Source organism: Equus caballus, chromosome 8, assembly GCF_041296265.1.
Source record: "Equus caballus isolate H_3958 breed thoroughbred chromosome 8, TB-T2T, whole genome shotgun sequence".
NCBI lineage: Eukaryota > Metazoa > Chordata > Mammalia > Perissodactyla > Equidae > Equus > Equus caballus.
This window is the reverse complement of record NC_091691.1, coordinates 13,295,217-13,316,866: the sequence shown is the minus strand read 5'-3', so window position 1 is coordinate 13,316,866 and position 21,650 is coordinate 13,295,217. Positions and strand designations below refer to the sequence as shown.

The window sequence follows — 21,650 nt, the reverse complement described above, 5'->3', positions numbered from 1 at the left end:
TGAAGGCTGAATGAATGAAGGTAGCGAAGGTTCAGAGAGGTTAAGTAATATGGTGAAGGACCCACAGGACGAGACTCCCTGTCCAGTGTTCTTCCCGGCCGGTGCAGCCCACTGACCCAAGGGAAGATGCTGAGAGGAAAGGGGGCCCCTGATGCCAGGCCTCCCCCACCCTTGACTGGCCCGCCCACTATCCCTGCCTGAGTGGCTCACCCCGGAACTCCTCGTCAGTCAGGCGCTTCTTCTGGGTCAGCAAGAAGGGGAGCAGCCCATCCAGGTCGGCAGTGGAGCCCCGCGACACGATGTCAAAGAGGATGGGCCGGTTGAAGACTTTGAGGATGGGGGGCGGCTGGGGTGCGGGAGCTTTGGGGCTCTGCGGCTGCTTCCTGAAGGGAGCAGGGAGGCAGGGTGATGGGAGAGCTTGTCTCCTGCCCACCCCACCATCCCTGGACTTAGGGGCCCTCGAGAGAGACCAGACTGAGATGGAAGGGACAGTTGGAGACACAAAGGAAAGTTTCATCCAACAAAATACCCAGTACCTATTATGTGTTGGGTGGAGACAGATAGAAAGAAACATACAAGCCCACCCATCCATCCATCCACCATCCGCTCACCCAGCCAACCACCCATCCACCCATCCATCCACCCATCCATTCACTCACCCACCCACCATCCACCCACCCGCCCATCCACCCACCCACCCATCTACCCACCCATCCAGCCAGCCAACCACCCACCCATCCAGCCAGCCACCCAGCCAGCCAGCCATCCAGCCAGCCACCCACCTAACTATCCACCTACCCATCCAGCCATCCACCCAGCCAGCCAGCCAGCCAGCCACCCACCCATCCACCACCCAGCCAGCCACCCACCCACCCACCCATCCACCACCCAGCCAGCCAGCCACCCATCTAGCTACCCATCTACCCATCCAGCCATCCACCCATCCAGCCAGTCAGCCAGCCACCCAGTCATCCAGCCAGCCAGCCACCCACCCACTCATTCATCTACCCACTCACCTACCCACCCATCCATCCATCTACCATCTATGTACCCATCCACCCACTCATTCATCCATCCACTCACCCATCCATGCATCCATCCATGCATCCATGCATCCATCCATCCATCCATCCACCTACCCACCCACCCAGTCGGCCAGCCAGCCAACCACCCATCCATTCATCCATCCACCCACCGACCCCTCTACCCATCCATCCACCCAGCTACTCACCCATACATCTATCCAGCCACCCAGCCACCCAACTACCCATCCATCCATCCATCCATCCCTCTAACCACCCTTCCATTTTTATCCAGTACTAATACTAAATCAGAGACTGAAAAAGATAAAGATACTGAGAAAATAAAGGAGGAACACCAGACTAAAAGATAAAGTAACTCATTCATTTATTCAATCATTCATTCATTGATTTATTCATTCAACAAACATTTGAGACAAATGAGGCCATGCACAGAGGTGCTTAGTTCAAGGACTACCACAGAGTAAACACACAATAAATGTTAGCTGATATTAATCTTATTATTTAGCCCCCATTGTGTCCAGAGCCTGTACGTGTGTGGGAGAAATGGTGAGCCAGAGGCAGGAGGAGAAAGAACATGACACAGAAGGAGAAGGAGAAAGGAAGAGATGGAAAGAGAACGTAAAGAAAAAACAGACATTCATTTGGTCATTCAACCAACATTAATTGGGCACCTGCTGTGTGCTAGGTTTTGAGAGACAGGGAGCTGGGTGCAGTGCTGGCCAGGGGCACCCGAGGGCAGGAGCCCTCTCTGTCACATCCTCACCCACCCAGGGCCTGGCACATCCAGGGTGCAGTGAGAATCTGTTACGTGAACCAGAAGATAGAGGGGAGAAAGACAGAGGCAGAGACTGGGAGGGAGAGAGGAGAGAGGGGGAGCAGAGGGTGAACCATGACAGAGAGGAGGTGGGGCTGGAGGGGGAGGGGAGACTGAGGCCACAGCAGGCTGTGGGCAGTGGGGGGGGCTCGAGGGGTCTACAGGGGCAGAGAAAGCGGCGGCTGGCCGGGGCAAGTGGACAGTTGCTCCCCCTCCTTCCTCCGCCCGGTCCTCAGACTTTCCACCGTGGGGCAGGGCCTCCAGGGAGGGGGAGAGAGGGGCCCTCCTGCCGATGGGGGCACAGAGAAGGGTGCAGCCCCCATTTTACCTGCTCCTGAGCTTAACTGTGGAGCCAACAAACAAAGTTAAAAGACCTCGCTGAGGCAGCCGTTGGGGCCTGAAGCTGTCACCCACGCAGCCGCACCCCAGCTCCTCCACGGCCCCTCCAAAGCCATCAGCCCTGACTGTCTGGGCACAGGGTGGGGATGAGGCCTCGAAGGAGGGGGTCTGAGGGAGGGGAAAGGGAGACACAGAGCGACCAGCCTCCAACAGGACCTCGAGGGATGGGGCACTTCGCTACCCTGGGCCTGTTTCCACCGTGAGCAGAGGCCACGCAGATCGTTCAGTAGCGTGCGGACTATGAGGCCCCATTCCTTGGACATGTCGAGCCTCTCCAGCCTCGGGCCCTTCTTCGTGCACCTCCCTCCACCTGGAACTCCCCACCCCTCCTTCCCCCATGTGGCTGCCCCTTCTCATTCCTTAGCTTTGGGCTTAAATGTCAGCTCCTCCGAGAAGCCCTCCTGGACCACCTTTCCTGTACCAGCTCCCCTCTCCCACCTTAACACCTCCCCCAGCTGGAACTGTAGAGTCCTGTGCTTATTTACTTGCTTAGTACCTGTCTCGGCCTCCAAACTGGAGGTGGCAATGAAGGCTACTCAGTGTCTAAACTGACGGGGTGGAATCCCGTCTGGCTCACCCCCGGAGCCCCAGGACCCACCCACTGCCCGGCACGTGGTGGGTGCTCGAGAAACACTCACTGAACGAATCAGTGACTCAGCGAATAAATAAAGGGGACAGCTCCTGACCAGGCAAGGGCTGAGATGGTGAATGGGCTTCATTCAAGGGCATAAATGAGTCTGTGACCAGCAAAGGGACAGAGGAGGACCAGGTGAGCAGAGGACACCTCTAGACTTCAAGATTGCCCTCCAGAAACACACAGGGGCCTGAGAGGGGTTCTCTGGGGTTTCCGTGGGTGGATGGCAGGACAGATAGATGACAGATGGATAGATGGGTAGATAAATATTTGAGTGAGTGATGAGGGACCGAGGGACCAGACAAGCGGGTGGACAGGTGGAAAGATGGGTAGCTGGATGAATGGATGAGTAGCTGATGGAGCAAAGGGGCTGGTTTCCAAGTCTGGGTCAATTCAGGGCACGTTAGGAACAGCAGGGTCCAGACCTAGAGAGGATCATAAACTGCACTAGGCCACCAGGAGCAGAGGCTGGGAGCAGAGGGGACAATGAGACTGTAAGCCCCACTCCCTCCCCTAAATTGCCAAAAACTTGGGGAAGTCCCCAGACTCCCTAAGGGACCAGGAAGGAGAACTCAACCTTGCAAGGCAAGGAGTCCGCAGGTGACAGACACCAGGGTTATGCTGGAAACAGAACCCTGGGGGCCTGGGATTGCAGAGTGCCACACAAACGACATGAAGATGCCGTGCAAATGCCTATGAGTCTGGAGTCCCTGCTGCAGGACTCAGCTCGGCAGAGCCCACTGGCGGGAGGTGACCTTGGGGGGTTGGAGGCTCCCTGTCCCCAGCTAGGCCTGGCATAGAAGGCATCATTCTATGGCCATGGCCATAGACCACTCCATGGAATGGCCACGTGCTGTTACCCCAGCCAGGGGCTTCTCTCCACTCTCCTGCTCCTCTTTCAGCCAGCCTCCTTCACGGGAAAGAAAGGGTTAACGCCTTGGCTGGAGGTTTGAACTCTCCCCAAGTCCCAGGAAGGCCACGAGATGCCCAGAAATGAAGGTGATGCTTAGAGAACACCCAGGACGGGCAGCTGGGGGGTGTGCCAACAGGAGAACGTAGATGGATAGATGGATGGATGGATGGGCAAATGGATGAAAAGATGAGTGAATGAGTCAGTGACTGAGCAAATGAATGAGTGAACGAACAAATGGACGGGCAGATAGCTGGGTGAATGAACTGGTGATTAGAAGAAAGGAAAGAAAGAAGGAAGGAAGGAAGAGGGGGAGAGAGAAAGAAAGAGGAAGGAAGGAAAAAAGAAAGACATTAGAAATGAAATGAATGAATGAATTATAAATAGTTTGATAGATAGCTGACGACTGGATGAATAGAAACACTGGGTAGATGGGAGGATGGATGGATGTTTGAATGAGTAAATGGTGGATAAATAGAAGGTTGGTTGTATAGTGGATGGCTGGACAGATAGACAACAGATGGACAGACGGTAAATAGATATTTGAATGAGTGGACGGTGGATGGACGGATTGGACAAGTAGATGGACAGGTGGAAAGACAGGTAGCCAGATGAATGAATGAGTAGATGATGGATGGATGCATGCATGGATAAGTGGATGGATGGATGGATGGAGGCATGGATGGATGGATGGGTGGGTGGAGGGGTGGGTAGAAAGGATGGATGAATGAGTGGATGGATGGATGAATGAATACATGGATGGATGGAGGCATGGATGGGTAGACAGGTGGGTGGAAAGAAGGATGGATGAATGAGTGGATGGATGCATGCATGCATGAATGGATGAGGCATGGATGGATGGATGGGTGGGTGGGTGGATGAATTCAATACAGAGAAGACCATTGGCCAGGCAGCCAGCAATACTCACTCTATGACCTTCTTCCTCCACCGCTTGTTGTCACTGGGATGGTGACGATAGGTGCCATAGTCAAAGAGCGAGTCCATGGGTGCCTTCTTGGGCCCGGGCACCACCGAGGACTCATACAGGGTGGACTCCAGCAGGTCAATGGGGTTGGGCACCCCCTTGCGGAAGGCGCCCTGGAACTTCATGCGCAGGTTTGGCCGCCCATCGCTGGGGCCAGCAGGGCGACCCGTATCATTTGGTGAATGCGAGGGGGAGCCGTCTTCTCCTTCAAACAGATTGGCCAGCGAAGAGAGGGGGAAGGCCTCCCCACCAGGGATGCCACTCTCATCCCCGGGGGCCTCGGCCATCTCCCCAGAGCCTGTGCGAGGGCCTTCGCTGGGGTCCGCCATGCTGACCCCGCACCCGTCTGCACTGCTCGGCCTGCAAGGGAACGGGAGGGGAGTCAGGCAGAGTCTGGCCACTGGTGGGGGCTCCAGGAAGCCCCCTCCCACGTAGGCAAACAGCACTGCTGCCAGCCGCTTCAAAGCCACGGTTGTAATGACAGGGGTGTGGGGTGGCCACTCCCAGATGTGGTTGGCTGCCGGCCCCAGGCGGGAGCTGCAACAGGAGCCTCTTTCAGAGGCCTGGAAAGGCCTGTCTGCCTCAGGTCCAGCTTCCCTGGGCATCGGCTGGAGGAGGATGGGCCTCAGAGCCACCCTGGACCCCAAACCCGGAGGCTGGGGCTTACACCTGACCAACCCAACCAGCCTCAGAGCCCCACAGAGCAGGGTTCAAAGCCAGGCTCCACCCCGAGCAACTGCGTGATGCTGGGCAAGTCAACGTCTCACAGCCTCGGTTTCCTCACCTGTGAAATGGGGCTGTCAGGCACCGTGCTGACCACTGGGAGGCACGCTCTCCATTTTACAGAACAGAAAATCAAGCTTCCAAGACTTCAGTTGACTTCCCCTCAGTGCCAAGGGCTGACCCCTCCCTCCTCTTTCCGCCTGGTGAACTCCCACCGGCCTCTGTTCCCAGTTCAGTTGTCCCCTCCTCCGGGAAGCCCTCCCCATCTGCGCGTTCACGGGATTAGTTAATTCCCGGCTGCGAGCACCAGGTGGCAGGGAATGAGCCGTCTGGTGCCCTCCTGTGTCCCCAGCAACTGGAAGGGCACCGCAGGGACAAGCGACCTTATGACAAAGGAGTTCTTTGTCTCCATTTCTCAGGCGAGGAAACTGGAGCTTTAAGAGGGGCAGTCACAGAGCTGGTGGGGAGAAGAGCTGCACTGGAACCCAGGGCTCCGGGCCCAGCATTTCGCCAGGAGAAGGGCAGGGAGGGGCAGGGCCCTGCTGGCAGGCTGGCAGCCCCTGGCCTCTGCGGCGCACGGCTGGGCGGGTGGTGCTGGCACTGAGGGCCCGTTTCCTGGAACTCCCACCATCCCGTCCGGGCTGCAAGGAGATGTCTGAAAAACCCTCTTTTCTGAGTCTCTCTCTCCCCGCCTGACACACCAGCAGAGGCACCAATAAAGACTGGCTCCCACCTTGTTTGTCCTGGGCTGCCAGGAGGGAAGGCTTGGGCCGCAGAAGTGAGGGCCTGGCAAGGGGCCTCTCTTGGCGGGCACGGCGGGGCACACAGATGTCAGAGTTCCCACTGGGGACTGGCCGCCCCTGGGCCCCAGTGGGGAGGGACAGCCTGGACTTGTGAGTCACCCAGGCCTGGCTTCTAACCCCAGCCCTGCTATTTACATGCAGTGCGACCTCGGGAAAGTCACTTTAGCCTCCCGAGCCTCAGTTTCCTCATCTGTAAAATGGGTACAATTGCAGCAGCTTTTTCACAGCTTTGCAGGAAGAATGAAATGAGATCGGACATGCCCAGTGCCGCCCCTGGCACTAAACGGGGGGCTGTCGCTGATATAATCAAAGGGAAAAGGACAGGCGGGGAGTGGTTTCTGGAATCAGATACACCTGGTTCTGTCTGGGCCCTGGTTAGTTAGCAGCTGTGTGGTCTCGGGCCAGTCACTTCCTCTCTCTGGGCCGCAGCTTCCCCACTCATAAAGCCGGGGTCACCACGCCCCCTCCTAGAGTTCTTGGGAGATGACAGGGACCTCGGGAATCTGAAGCGCCCACTCAGGGCCAGCACCCGGTAGGAGCTCAGGAGACATTAGCTCCCGTCCACCTGCCAGGTGGGGGAGGGAGACCGGGCCCCGCGGCCCCTCGAGGCCGCCATGTGAGTGTGGCCTTGGTTCTGCAGGGATGGGGGGCATGCTGAGGCAGGGAGGGGTGTCCGTTGGGGTGCAGGCATGGAGGGGGAAGAGCGGGCTTCCCGGGCACAGCCCTAGTGGCCTCATCGGGGACCCCGGGGTCAGAGGGAGAGGAGGCGCCAGGCACGTGCCTCTGCTGTCCACACCCTAATACCACACCCCTCCCCAGGGACCCCTCACCCCACGGGGGCAGGGCCTAATGGACACCCGCCTCAGGGAGCTCCCCAGGCCAGGGGAGGCAGCCGGGAGAGCCCCTCAATCCCTGCCATGACTGCAGCCGCCCCCCAAGGGACCCCAACCCGCATGGCATCCAGGCTTCCTGGGGGCTCCACAACAGGGCCTCTGAAGTCAGCCAGCCCCGGGTTCAAACCCACTCTGAGCCACTCACTCGCTCAGGGAGCCTCGGGCGAGGCACATGGGGACCGCGTTTAGCGTTTTAATTATGGTGAACTGGTAATTACGAAATAACCCCGTCAGCACTGTGACCATGTCGCCTCGGTCCACCGGGACAAGCCTCAGTGCCTTGCACACGCACCCTTGCCAGGTCCGCACTGCACCCTGAGGCCAGGGGCTCTCAGCAGGGCCATTCTGCTCCCAGGGACACTTGGCAATGTCTGGGGACATGTTTGGTTGTCACACTGTGCAGAGGAGAGAGGCCTATTGGCCTCTAGTGGCTGCTAAACATCCTACAGTGCCCGGGACAGTCCCCACCACGAGCAACGATCCAGCCCAAACATCAGTAGTGCTGAGGTTGAGAAACCCTCCCTTGGAGGTAGGTATTGCTATAATTCCCATTCTATAGATGATGAAGAAGCTGAGGCTCAGAGAGGTTAAGTGAGTTGCCTGAGGCCACACAGCAGCTTAGCAACAGAGCCTGGATTCAAATCCGGGCAGTTGGCTGCAGAGCCTGGACCACCCTAACCCCTTGGTTGACTGGGCCTGGCCTGGTGCCACGCCAAGCCCTTACTGTATCTTGTTCAAGCTGCACGACAGCCCTGAGAGGTGACGATTATGGCTACAGTCCATGCTCATCTCTCTGAGCCTCAGTTTCCCTCCTGGTTAATGAGGGTCACAATAACAGCTATCCTGTAGGGCTGCCATGACATAAGGCAGGTCAGGTGTCTCTCGGGTACCTAGTCAGCACTGGATAAACGCCGTCATCGTCCTCATCACCCTGTGGTACGGGCCCCCTTCCCTGCCCTCCTCGCCCCTCCCAGGCACACAAGTGTTGTAGTCTGCAGCCTGGCAGCCACGGCCCACGGTCGGATTCACCCAGCCCCTCCCAGCCTCTCCCTCGGTTAACCCCCCAGAGCCTGGTGCACAAAGCTGGGCCGCTGCTCCCATTTACAGCTGAGGAAACTGAGGATCCGAGAGGAGCCATAAAGGCTCCCCAGGGAGTGACTGGCCATAAAGGACCCCCGATCCTAACCCTGGACTCCTTCCACACCACGCCACCCAAGCACGTGTACACACCAGTGAGCATGTACACACAAATGTACATATGTGTACCCACACACACGCACACACAGCCTGCCCGGCTGCTCTGTGGCAGATTCTCCCCATGCTGCCCTGTTCTCTGTGGTCGGGGAGAGAGCTCACTCCCTGTTCTAATTTGCTCCATAGGCTGTCATTACACATTCCAAACCCCTGCCAGCCGGAGGGGGGAAGGAGGGGCGCAGGCCGGGGGGAGGCAGAGAGGCCTCGTGCGCCTCCTGTGCGCGTGAATGTTGTGTGCGCTCATTTGCGTCTTTCCCCACGTGTGCATGCAGGTGCGTGTGTCCGCTGTGAGCAGGGCCGCGGGGCCCTTCACCACCCCCCACCGGAATGCCTTTGCAGCAGGCAGGACCCAGCGGGCACCAGGCAAGCCTGAAGGACTCAACCCAGGACGTCTACGCATGAGTGTGAACATTCCCACACTGCGTCCCCACGGAGTTCATTTAAAGCCGCGGTTTTCAAACATTTTTGTTTTACGCATCTAAATCGTTTTTTTGAGTATGTATTTGAGATTATAGTCTGCGCACAGAGGGCAGTTGTGGCAGGATGGACAGAGAGAGGATCTGAATCTCTGGGCCCAAGAAGCAGGATTAGAAACCATTCGCCTATTCATTTAGTCAACAAGGGTTTATTGAGCACATACTGTGTGCCAGGCACTGGGGACACGGTGGTGAGCAAGACGGAGGAATCCCTGCCCTCCTGGGGCTGACCTTCTGGGGGCAACAAAGTAAACAGCTAGACAAAGAAAGAAGCAGAGTCGTGTCTGACGGTGTGAAGAGCTGTGTAGACCCGAAGGACTCCGGAGTGGCCGAGTTAAGGGGTGCAGGGGTCCCCAGCAGGGGGAGGGGACACAGGGCTCAGCCAGGGTCCCCAAGCCCTCCTCTCTGCCCAAGGGTCATGCGTTCTCCTCTGATGGGCCCTGGGGATGCAGTTGGGGCCCATGCCCTGAGGAAAGGGCACAGAGTGGGAGCTAGCATTTTGACGTCAGACAGACAGATCAGGGAGTTGGCTGGAAGACCCCCTGCTCATGAGCTGGGCCTCTCTTTCCTCACCTGCCCTGGGGATCTTAACTGGGTCATTGTGGGAATAACCAGAGTTGTGTCAAGCACCCCTCCCTAAGCAGCAAATCGCATGACAAAGCAAAGGGCAGGGGCCTTCCCTGGAGGGCGGAGGTCTCCGGCTCCATCCCCGCCCCCTACACAGAGGGTGGAGGGAGGGGCCTGGCCTCACCGCTCCCCTCCCCCTCACCCCTGTGGCTTTGCCCGATCTCATGGAAACCCTGGCACATATTTGTCAAATCCCGTCCTCCTGATTCTGCGACCAAGGAAAGCTGCTTAAACACGGGGGCAAGTGTGGGCCTGCAGGTGCTCCACCCCACGGGGAAGGGCTCCAGGGAGCCGGTTCCTGCTGGTTCCCTCCCTCCTGGGATCAATTCACCCCAACAGGCATCTGTGGAGTGCCACTTGTTTGCAGGGCACCGGGGAAGCACGAAAGAGTGGAAGCTCAGAGAACTCACAGTCTAGGAGGGAAGACAGCCGGCCTTTCCCTCCTCCAGCCTTCGCCCTGGCTGTCCCCTCTGCCTGGAACTCCCCCTTCACTGGCTGCCTCCCATTCTGCAGGTCTCCTCTTAACCAGCACTTCCTCTGAAAAGCCTTCCTGGCTCCCCAGTCTAGACCAGCTCCCTTGTTGTTCACTCTTAGAGTAACAGGTGCCTCTAAGGGGGCATTGAGGAATGGTGAGGCCTGAGGCATTGGGAGAAGAAAGGTGGGAAGGAAGAAAAGATGGGTAAGTGGGTGGGTGGATGCATGGGTGGGTAGGAGGCAGGCAGAGCAGGGGGGAGCTTTTGGGCTCTTAGAGAGACCCAGCGCACTTTCTTTTTTTGGTGAGGAAGATTGGCCTTGAGCTAACATTGGTTGCCCATCTTCCTCTTTTTGCTTGAGGAAGATCATCCCTGAGCTAACATCTGGGCCAACCTTCCTCTACTTCGTATGTGAGATGCCACCAAATCATGGCACAATGAGCAACTGTGGGTCCGTGCCTGGGATCCAAACCCGTGAACCCTGGACCACTAAAGTGAAGCATGTGAATTTAACCACTATGCCACCAGCTCGGCCCCCCAGTGCACTTTCTCCCCGCAGATCCTGGGGCTCCTTGCCCAATCTGTGGGGCCTCCCCTTCCCGTGGTACGTAGACTAAACATGACTCTGAGCACTTGTCATTCCAGATCAGTCTTGGAGGGGTGGTCAGGGAGCCTGAAGTTTCCTGGTGCTGGAGAGGAAACACCAGCTCTGTCCAACCCCCCACCTTCCAGGGGAGGAAACTGAGGCTCAGAGAGGTGGCGTCTCTCGTCCAGTGTTGCTCAGCTCCTTCAAGGGGGAAGCAGGATTAGAAGCCGTGTGGCCCCAGGACCTGTGCCTTCAATGGGTACTTTACAAGGACCAGGGGCCTCAAGACGGGTGAGGTGGAAGAAGGGGGTGAAGGAAGAATGGTGAGGGGTGGGTGGCTGCCAGCTCACCAGCTGTGTGACCCTGGGCAAGTTACCTGGCCTTCCTGTGCCTCGGTTTCCCCAGCTGTAAATGGTGATGATCATACCATCTCTCCCAGGGGACTGGTGTGAGGGTTAAGCTGAGCCCAGGGCCTGGCAGAGAGCACGCACTCGGTAAAGGACGGCCACTGTGAGCATCCTTGGTATCATTATATTATTATTATTAGAGATGGATGAACAAGCAGACGGAGGACCAAGGAAGGTATGAGTGCCAGGAAGGCGGAGCAGCTGGGCCCGGAGCCTGGCACCCTGGCAGCCACCTCAGAGCAGCCGCCACTGGGAGCAGCCGGCTGGGAGCCCAGCCTGTTGGCAAAACTGCTGCCAGCCAGGCTGCCCGAGGCCCCGGCCCCTGGTGGGCGGCAGCAGTGGGGGCATCACGCCACACCGGGCACCCTCCTCAGCCAGCCTGTATTTACCTAGCAGGTCTCGGCCCAGCCCGCTTCCTGTTTGCCGCACAGTGGCCGCCTGTCCAGGGCAGACAGAGCCCCAGTGTCCTGTCGGGTCCCCCTAGCCAGGAGGGCGCCCCCCTCAAGCTCGCACCACCCAGGCGGGGCAGGGCTGGGGTGACTCACCGGGCCCCACAGAGGGCACGGCCAGTGCGGCCACAGCAGTCACCCGGTCATTTCACAAGTCCTTGGTGGAGGGCTCCCGCCAGGGTGCACAACCACCCCTCCGAGCTCTCACGGGCACCCACTCACGTCCAAGGGTCCCCGGGCCTGGGCGAACCCCCGGGAGGCAGTGTGGTTGAATGGGTTCAGAGCATGCGCCGTGCAGTACAAAAGGCCACATCTCCTGGGACTCTATTTACATGAAACATCAGGACAGGCAAATCCACAGAGACAGAAAGCAGATTAGTGGCCGCCAGGGGCTGGGAGATTGGAAGGGCTGTGATTGTTAATGGGTCTGGAGCTCCTTTTTGGGGAAGAGGAAAACGTACTCGAACTAGACAGTGGTAATGTCTGTACAGCTCTGAATATGCAGAAAACCCACTAAATCGTACTCTTCGAAAGGGTGAGTTGTATGGCACGTGGACAACATCTCACTAACGCCTCCTGGCTCGGCGAGCTTGGGCAAGTGGCTCTGCCTCCCCGAGCCTCAGTTTCCTCGGTACAATGTGGGGACGTCACAGGGATCAAACGTCCGTAAAGGGGCTGGCAGCACGCACAGGCTCCAGGACATGGCGCCTCTGGCTCAGGAGGCCCCCGCTTCTTCCTCCCTTTCCTCACCCCCATCCCGGCAGAGCACAGCCCCAGGATCCCACCCCTCAGACTCAGCTCCACTCGGAGCATGATGCTCCAGCCCAGGAGGAGGGAGACCTCAAAAGCTTGGGACCCCCTTCTCCCCGGCCCAGCCCCTCTCCTGGAGGACAGTCACAGCCACAGAGCTCCCCCCACCGCCAGAGAAAATTCTGTAGCCTCAGAAACCGCCCAACCTATATTCTGTTCCCCACCTGCCCCTCACTGGCTGGGTGGCCTTGAGTAAGTCACTTTGCCTCTCTGGGGCTCAGTTTCCTCTTCTGTAAAATGGGGGAAATCATTACTGCCACCTGGGAGGGGTGACCCCATATTGGCTTTATAATTACTGTCGTACTGAATATTCATGCTTTCAATTAAAAAATAAAATGAGAGGTCCTACCCCAAAGGGAGGGGTGAGGCTTGAACGCGCTAATTCAGGCGTTGAGGACACTGCCTGATGCACAGCAGGTGACCAACAAAGACGAGGCCCAGGGAGCGCAGGGCGGAGTGGGGCTGGACCCACCGTCTCCGAGGCCCAGCTGGTGACTCTGCTCGGAGCCCTCGCCTTCCAAAAGGGTTTCCTCACCTCCTCGGTTCCATCTCTGCCACCTCGGCGAGGCTGCCGGGACAGGCACTGCCCTATCTCCCAGCAGACAGGCTGAGGCCCAGGGGGACAGGACCCCCACCCAGCCATGCACACACCCCTCCACCTCGTTCCCACGCACAAACGCCCCAAGGTTCCCAAGTCAGAGAGGAGGGCAGACACCGTGGGATGGACGAGTTGGGCGGGAGCCCGGGGAAGGGAGCCCAAGGCAGCAGAAAGCAGGTTTGAGACCCTCTCTCCGCCGCAGCCCACCTCACCACCAGCCTGTGCCGAATGCGGGCTGCCGTCTCTGGCCACCTGCTTCGAATTGCAGCCGAGGCCAATGCCCGAAACCCCACCATCGGCGCTGCCTGCTGCACTGGTACATTTCACCCAGCACCTTCCGCTTAACCCAAATAATAGCTCTAGATGTTAGATACTACTGTCTCCATCCCCAAAGAAACTAACTGCCAGGAGGACGGGAGCGCGGGGCTGACATTTACCCACCACCTACCATGCGCTGAGTACCTTCACATTTACCTCCAGTCTGAGGTGGGCATTGTTGCCATCCCCATTTCACAGATGAGCAAACTGAGGCTCCAAGAGACCGAGAGACCCAGCTGAGGTCACAACTCAGCAGGAAGGGAACGTGGCTAGGATTCCAACCATCGGCTTTTAAACGCACTTCAGTCCAGCCCTTTGGGGTCCAGGATGCCCTCTCCCTGGGGCCACCTTTCTAATGCCCTTGGAGCTCACCGGGGCAGGCGGGCATGGGCATGAGGAGCTGGGGTGCTGCAGGCAGACAGACGGAGTTTGAACTTGGCTTTGCCACTTAGTAGCTGTGCGACCCCAGGTGGATCCCTTCACCTCTCTGAGCCTCAGTTTCCTCATTTCTAAGAGGGAGCAAATGGCAGCCCCCGTCAGTGGGTTGTTTGGTCATTGTGGGTGTCAGGACCTCGTAAGGTCCCCAAAGGACGGTGTGTGGAACGACGGGAACTCAGACTCAAGCTGCAGGAGGGCAGGGACCTCCTCTGTTCCAGGCACCCCTGGGTCCCCAGGGCCTGGACCAGGGCCTGGCACATAGTAGCTGCTCAAGATACACTTGCTGAATGAATGGACTCAAGGAATCAATGAGCAAACTCATGGACACAGATGCAGGGACTCAGAGACAAGCCCAGTCATTCCCCACAGGACAGACAGGGTGCGAACGCTGAAACTCAGCCCAACTAACCAGGTAGCTAGCCAGCTGCCCCCCTCCCACCCTTTAACGGATAACTAACGGAGCACCGAATGCCTCGAGATCCCCTGTGAGGGCAAGAGCCTCCATGGGTCCATCCTATGGCTGAGGACACAGAGGCTCAGTGAGGCCAGGGCACTCGCCCAAGGCCACTCGGTCCGAGCAGGCGGTTTCTCCCGATGCCCCTGCCTCCGTGATGGGTCTGTTCACTCCTTCCTTCCTTCCTTCCCTCCGTCTGCACGTATTCCGGGCCCCTCCTCTGTGCTAAGGGGAGACAGAAGGGAACCAGGCCAACACGTCCCCACCTGAGGGCAGTCGGCCCCTTGCCCGCTGGGGTCTCCCCTGAGCTCGTGGGGCGCACCCAGGGCATGTGTTGGAAGAGGCTCCCCCCCATAAACACACCCCCCCACACACCCCCCCACGAGGAGCTGTCCCAGAAGGTGGCCAGCTCTCCTGGTCAGCCGGGTGGAACCCAGGCCACTCCACCCTCGGGGAAAAACAGGCCCCTGTGAGACTGAGGCCCTTTGTGCAGGGGCGGGCAGGGGGGTCGCGGGGGGGGGGGCATTACTCACCACCCCAAGAAAAATAAGAGTATTCCCATTTGGTAAATGGCCCGCCTGTCTGCCCCTGGGGCCCCCACCTCCTTCTGTGGTCTTTCCCACCCTCTGACCTCATCTGGGGCAGACCTACTAGAATTCATGGAGGGCTCTCTACGCCCCTGGCACAGTCTCTGTGACCCTCCCTCACCGATGAGGAAATCTGCTCAGAGAGGTGGGGTGACCTCCCTGAGGCCACACAGCCAGCAGCAGCCAGGGCTCAGGGTGGAAAGCGGAAGACAATGATCAGGAAGGGGTGCAGAGGCAAGAAGGAAATCATAGTCACAGTGAAAGGGAGGTCCTGGCCTCCCTTCCTCATTCCAGGGTGCCAGCTCACAGGACACAAGGACACCTAAGGCAGGGGGCATCCAGGCTAGGGCAGGAGTGGCAGCCAGAATAACCCGAATCCCCCTCAAGCTGCCAGAGCTCTGACTTCCAGCAAACCCCAGGTGGCAGCCCCAGGAATAGAGAAGTTAAGCCACTTCCTGAGGTCACACAGCAGCAAGTGGCAGAGCTGGGACCTGAACGAGGTGGGTCAGACTCCAACAGAGGTGAGTCCAAGGTGGCTTTCCAGGAAGGAAGCTGAGCTGGCCACTGGGCTTTTCAGGGACCCAAGGGGACCAGAGTCACTCGCATCTGGCTTCCAGGTCCAGGTCTACCATGAGCCCCAGGTAAACCGCTTCTCTCTCTGAGCCTCAGTTTCCTCAGCTGTAAAATGGGACTCAGCCTTCCGGTCCCCATCCAACTCCAGTGGGGGTGAGGCCGTGACACCATCGAAGTGAACATCGGGTGACAGACGTTGGTTACAAGCGAAACAGTCCCTGTTGGGCCAGAGACAGTCCACACCCACCCACGAAGCAGGCGCCATCATCATCCCATTTTATAGACAAGGAAACCGAGGCCCAAGGGAGTGAGGGAACTCACGGGGAGCCGGGATCCGAACCCAGTGGGCAGGCTCTGGCGCTGGTTTTTAAGCATTAAGTCACCCAAGTAGGAAACACTGAGGGCTCCTGGCGCTCAGTCGAGGCCCGTGAATGTTCCACGGCTGAAACACAGCTCCTCGGTCCAAACGCAAGTCTGGATCTGCCCTTGCCCCCTTCCGCCCGCCCACCCGCCTGGCACGGAGGGGCTCTCCGAGGGCGCCCAGGCATGCGCGGGAGGAAAACACGCCCTGGAACAGGCCGGGGAACGGGGTGAGGAAGAAGATGGTGCTTCGGAGCCCCATCTGCGTGCCTTGGACGGTCCCTGCAAAGCAGGAACTGAGAGCCATTTGACACCCATTTGCCAGATAAGGAAACTGAGGCTCAGAGACGCCCAGGTGACTTGCCCGAGCTTCCCTGGTACCAGAGCAGCAGGCCTAGGATTGAAGACCGGGTCTGTCTGAGCAACTCAGCTTCTCCTCTCTGAACTGCAGAGTAGCTTCCCTGTGGCTCAGGGTCCAGAAGAATGGGACAGGCCAGCTTGGAAGGTAAGGGCATGGATTTGGGAATCAGACAAAGGGAGAGCAGATCCCAGCGCTGCCCTCCCCAGCGAAGAGACCCTGGGCAGGGGACTTCACTACCCAGACCTCAGTTCCTCCCTCACAAAAATGGGCACAATCGTCATTTTGTATCCAATTGTACTAACAGTGTTTGGCTCAGTGCCTGGCACACAGTAAGTGCTCAATAAATGCTTGCTACCATCATAATGACTACTAATGCAGCCAAGCCTGGATGAAGCCAGACAGAACAGCACACCCAGTGTTCAGAGCGGCAGCTGCGGGGCCCAGGACGACAAGTATCTCAAGAGATCTGAATTAATGTTTAACAGGTAAATTCCACTCCAAACCGTTGACACGGGGCATTCCGGAGGGCCCGCCGGCATGAAATGTCCTCTCGGCTCCCTGGATCCTGAGTACGACAAGAAAAGGAGCCGCTTCCCGGGTCCCTGTGATTTAGGAAGGGGCCTGGAGTGTCTTTCCAACAGCCAAATGGGGGAAACTGAGGCAAACAGCAGGTTGGGGGCCTATGGGGCGTAGGAATGAAGGAGCTGGAAGGACTCAGCCCTCTCAAAATGATGTGTTCAGTCACTCGGTCGTGCAATAGAGATTTACGGAGCACCAGGCAGCGAGGTCACGTCTCCTGTGTTTCTCTCCCTCCTCCATCTTCCTCCAGCCGCCCCTCTCCACTCCCCCCACCCAGGGCCTTACATCTCTTGCATGGACCACTTCCTCGGCCTGGGGAGCCTGGCCCCCACTCTGCAGCCAGAGGGACCTTTCCAGACCACACGTCCGGCACATCCCTCCTAGCTTGGACTTTTAGGGCTTCTGGTCTGATCTAGCCCCTGCCTGTCTGATCCTTAGCCCTTCTTGTTCCCGTCACACACTCCAGACAAATGGAACAATTTCTTGGCTCTACAAGCCCCAGGTTTACCCACCTGGCAACAGGTGAAAGTCAGGTCTTTACCTGCATGCTTTTTCCCCAACATCCGCGTTTATTCTTCAAGGTGTGGCTCTAACGCCACCTTGATCAAGCCCTCCCTGATCCCTTCCCTATCTGCTCTCCCACCCTTCAGCATTCTCTCCTGACCCCCATTCATTCAACAGCATACATCTGTCAAGTATCTATCACATGTGCTCACCTTTCTGGGTGCCCACAGGGTCAGGTGAGGGTGCTGCCCGCCTGGAGGCCACGGCTGGCATGAGGGGCAATGCCAGCATCAGGGGGGCAGCAGTCAGGGGTCAGCCCTTCCTCCCATCTCACTGTCTCCCTTGGACCACTCAGTTTACGCCCCTCGGGCTGGAGCTGGCTGGGCTCCAGGTGCGTGTCAGTGCCCAGCCCAGGGCTGGCACAGGTGGGCTTTCCAGGGCGGTCTGCTTAGCAAAGGAGGAAATGGCTGAGGCCCAGCTCACACCACGTGAGGCCAGAGGAGTGTCCACAGCCCCTCACCCGGATGCAAGGTGGCGGCTCCGGATTTCGCCCGGGGCATCCGGGCACCTTCCTGGCTCGCTCTCACCCTTCGCTCCCAGGCACCCCGTCCATGAGCCTGGGAGACTCCATTTCAGAACGACCCGCCCTGGTTTTACAAATGGGTACCTGACTGGCTCATGACCACCAGCTGCCATTCCCCACTCTAACATACCAATAAGGGGAGGAAAAGGGGGTCCCCAGCCGTTCTGGTTCCCACGGTTATCCCAACAGAATAAACAAGAGAAATGTGGAAGTGGCCAATTACCTTTCTTCAGCCCTTCCATTAACAAGATGTTTGGGGCAAAAATTACCAGCTCAAGCAGGATAAAGGGCTGGCACTCACTGAGCTCTGAGCCAGGCCGTCTGTCCTCACCCGGGGTCACCCTCCGGCAGTCCCATTTTACAGCTGGTTCCGCCCACACAGCCCCCACACGGACCCCACTTTTAACCTGGCAGATGCGGGGGGGGGGGGGGGGGGCTGCCCCTTCCCCCTGACCTCTCTAAAGAGGCCAGCTCTTAACCTTCCTCCAGGGCAGTCCCCGAGTGACCCGTGTCCTCGCCCCAGAAATAAAGTGGCAAAGCTTAAATCCTCAGTGGTTCTTAGCATGGAGAACAAAGCCCACACTCGCCATCGCGCCCCCACCCCCATCATCGCAGCCCCACCCCCACCGCCACCCCCAGCAGAGGCCCTTGTTTTAGAGGCTGACCGGAGCAGCGACAGGCCCACCCCTGCCCCGGCAGCTCCCAGGACACCCCCTGTGCACCAGGCCCTGAGGGCTTTGGGGCCAGACAGCCCTGGGCTTAAATTCCACTTGGCTAAAACCCCAACCTGAGCCTCAGTTTCCCCAACTACAAAGTGGGGAGGACGGACGGAGCAACCGGCTGGGGCTGGGCCAAGAGGGGTGGTGGGTGGCTCAATCCACGTGTCTGTGGGTGGTATCTCCAGGCAAGTGGAGAGTGTGGGAGTCTCTCCCTGTCCTCAGGGACCTCCCAGGAGTCTCCCAGGCAGGGCAGGAGGTTAAAGATTTCCCTGCCCCCAGGGGAAGAGTCCTCTCTAGGACTCAGTAACTAATTAGCGGCCTTTGGAAGTTCCAGACTCACCAGTTCCTGCTGCTTGCTTAGAGGCGGAGGGCTAACCTCAGGCCCCCCAACTCCCGCTTCCAAGCCCCCAAAATGGGGATGCCCCCAGCGCGGGCTGCAGGGCCGCCTCGTCTCTGGTTCCTGGGCTTGGGGCTCGGGGATGCCCCCCGCAGACCCGCACCCCCAGGGCCCAGGGTGGCGCCCATTTCACAGGCGATCAAACTGAAGCCCAGAGAGGTGGTCCTCGGCCCAAGGGCACCCAGCGGGGCCCCGCGCCTGCCGCGCCCGGGGCCGGGATTCGGAGCCTCCGAGACGTCCCCAGGGGCGCGAGGGGACCTCGGCTGGACCGTCCCTCCCGGGGTCCCCGTCCCGAGGGCCCAGGCCCCACTCACCTCCGGGACAGCGCGGCGCCGGCGGCCGGGAGCGCAGCGCTTCCTGAATCCCGGCCGCCAGCCGCCCCGCGCCCCCGCCCGCGCCCCTCCTCCCGGCTCAGGTTCCAGCCGCCGCGCCGCCCGGCCGCCCCCGCCCCCGCCGGCCCCCGCCCCGCCCCGCCCCGCGATCGCCGCCTCCGCGGGCCGGGGGGGGGGGGGGGGGGGGGGGGGGGCCTCAGTTTCCTCACCTGGACCATGGGCGTCACGATTCCCGGAGAGAGGGCTCTGGATGGAATCCTGAGATTTCGGGGTCCTGATTTCCCCGGCCTGGGACCGCGTCCTCATCTGAGAACGGGTGGCTCTGGCTGGTTCCTCTACGCGTTGGCTCATTCATTCATTCATTTGTTCAGCAGACAATTCCGAGACTGCTCTGCTGGGGGTCAGGCCCCCAGGCGCTCCATGTCCAATAGGGGAGGCCCTGGTGCTACAGACAGGGCCCATCCTTCTCTTTCTCTCTTTATCCAGCGCTTAGCACACGGCCTGGCACTGAGACGCGACCCCACCTGTAGTCTCATCTTCCACTCCAGCCACTTGAATACCCCCGCAGGACGGGCAGCTCACTTCTGTCGGGACTGATTGGAAGCGTAGTGGCCCTTCACCTCTGTGCCTCAGTGTCCCTACTGAGAGGCGTGTAGATAGGTCCCCATCTCACAGTCACCGTGAAGACGCTGGGAGCACCGTGCAGAGCCCAAGAAACGTTTTTAGCCATTTTTATCATTGTTTTTACTAAATTGAGCTGACTCCCCGGTTGGTAAGACAGTGGGGTAGGTCCCTCCCACCCCAGCTACCAGCTTGCAGGTTGAAATAGCTCCCATGAGGTGTTGGCTCAGTAGCTAGAAAGTGGAATTTAGAATTGTTGGAGAGAAAGGACCTCAACAGAAGGGATGTGTTCAAACCACCAGTGGGAAACATTTATGAAAAAATAAACCCTAATAATGAACTCGCCAAGCACCTGTTAGAGGGGGGATGGCAAGTAAGCTTCCTCCCCACCAGGCTGTGAGGTAGGGATCCCTGTGCCCACTTTGCAGATGGGAAGCTGAGGCCTGGAGAGGAGTGTGGCCTCTCCAAAAGCTGCTCCCTCCAGGAGGGGGTGGGGAAGAGAACCTCGTCCCTCTGTGTTTCCAGAATCTCAAACAGCAAACAGGCGGCTATCTGGCCGTGGCAAGGAATGTAAACAGTCGTCCCTTCGGCCTCTCTGACAAAGCCTACTGCTGGAGGTCTTCCCGGGCTGGGGCTGTGGTGGAGGCAGGACGGGAAGCAGGAGCAACGGGCAACCCTAGTCTGGGGCCCATTGCTGTGGGAAGGCCCTTCTCAGATGACAAGAAGATGACGAGGAGGACCCAGGCCAGCAGGAGGCTGATGGAGGGGGCCGGAGGAGATGGGGCCGGGGCTGGTGCTTGCTCTGCTCCAAAGTCAAGAAGGGGCGTGAGCCCTCAGCATCAGATAGCTGACCAACTCCCTCCTGACCCCATTTCACAGACAGGGCCGTGGACACCCCCATGCAAGGAAGTGACTCATCGGGGGCCTGGAGGCTGGATTTTGGCCTCTACTCCAGACGCCTGGGCTCCAGCTCTGCCCTGCGTCTGATCAGGTGGGAGCCGTGAGCAGGAGCACCTTCCTCTTAGCACCTCAATGTCCTCAATCAAAAAACTGGTATCAGTTTCCACGAAGCCAGGACTGTGTCTGTCTGTCTTGTTTGCAGCTGTAGGACCAGCTCCCAGCACTTAGTAGGTGCTTAAAAACATCCTGCTTGGGGCCGGCCTGGTGGTGCAGCAGTTAAGTTCACACATTCCGCTTCGGCGGCCCGGGGTTTGCCTGTTCAGATCCCAGGTGTGGACATGGCACCGCCTGCCAAGCCAGGCTGTGGTAGGCGTCCCACATATAGAGCAGAGGAAGATGGGCACGGATGTTAGCTCAGGGCCAGTCTTCCTCAGCAAAAAGAGGAGGATTGGTGGCAGATGTTTGCTCAGGGCTAATCTTCCTCAAAAAAAAAACAAAACATCCTGCTTGGTGGGGCTGGAAGGATGGGGGAATAGAGTGAGTGTTTAATGGGTGCAGAGTTTCCTTTTTCAAGAGGAGGAGTTGTGGGGCCTGATGGTGGGGATGGTTGCACAACAGTGTGAATGCCACTGAACTGTCCACTTAAAATCGGTTTAAGAGGGCAGAGCTGCTTATGTGTATTTTACCCCAATAAAAAAACAAATGGGGAAAAATACTGGTTGATTGAAAGCCTGAAGGGCTGCCTTGCCTGGAAGGGGTGAGTAGGACGAGAAGGTTGGGCACGGAGCCCAGGGCACCCAGCAAACACTCGCTGGTTTTACTAAATATGAACAAGGGCCACTGCTGGGATGTGGCTGCCATTATTTTATTGTTTTTCTTGCTGGTGAACCTCTCCAGCCTCTGCGCTGGAAGGACAAGAGACTCTTGACAGACGGAAAGAATTTTTCCTCTTAGGGAAGGAAAAGATTCCAAGGCCCTTAGCACAGGCTGAGAGTCCAGTGGGGGCTACAGGTGGGCCCAGCCCTTTTCCCCAGGGGGAC

The 21,650-nt window shown here is 58.5% G+C and overlaps 1 protein-coding gene across 1 annotated transcript in view; it reads right to left on the bottom strand.

The window, feature by feature from the left end:
- The window catches only part of TRPV4 (transient receptor potential cation channel subfamily V member 4), a 38,024-nt gene extending 18,844 nt beyond the window's left edge, over positions 1-19,180 (bottom strand). Inside the window, exons 1-3 of the mRNA XM_070275313.1 lie at positions 19,072-19,180; positions 4,729-5,145; positions 211-383 (exon numbers count right to left, since the gene is read on the bottom strand). Of these exons, the coding sequence (XP_070131414.1) occupies positions 211-383; positions 4,729-5,114 (559 nt within the window). The 5' untranslated portion in view covers positions 5,115-5,145; positions 19,072-19,180. The remainder of the gene's footprint in view (positions 1-210; positions 384-4,728; positions 5,146-19,071) is intronic.
- Positions 19,181-21,650: the final 2,470 nt, after the last annotated feature.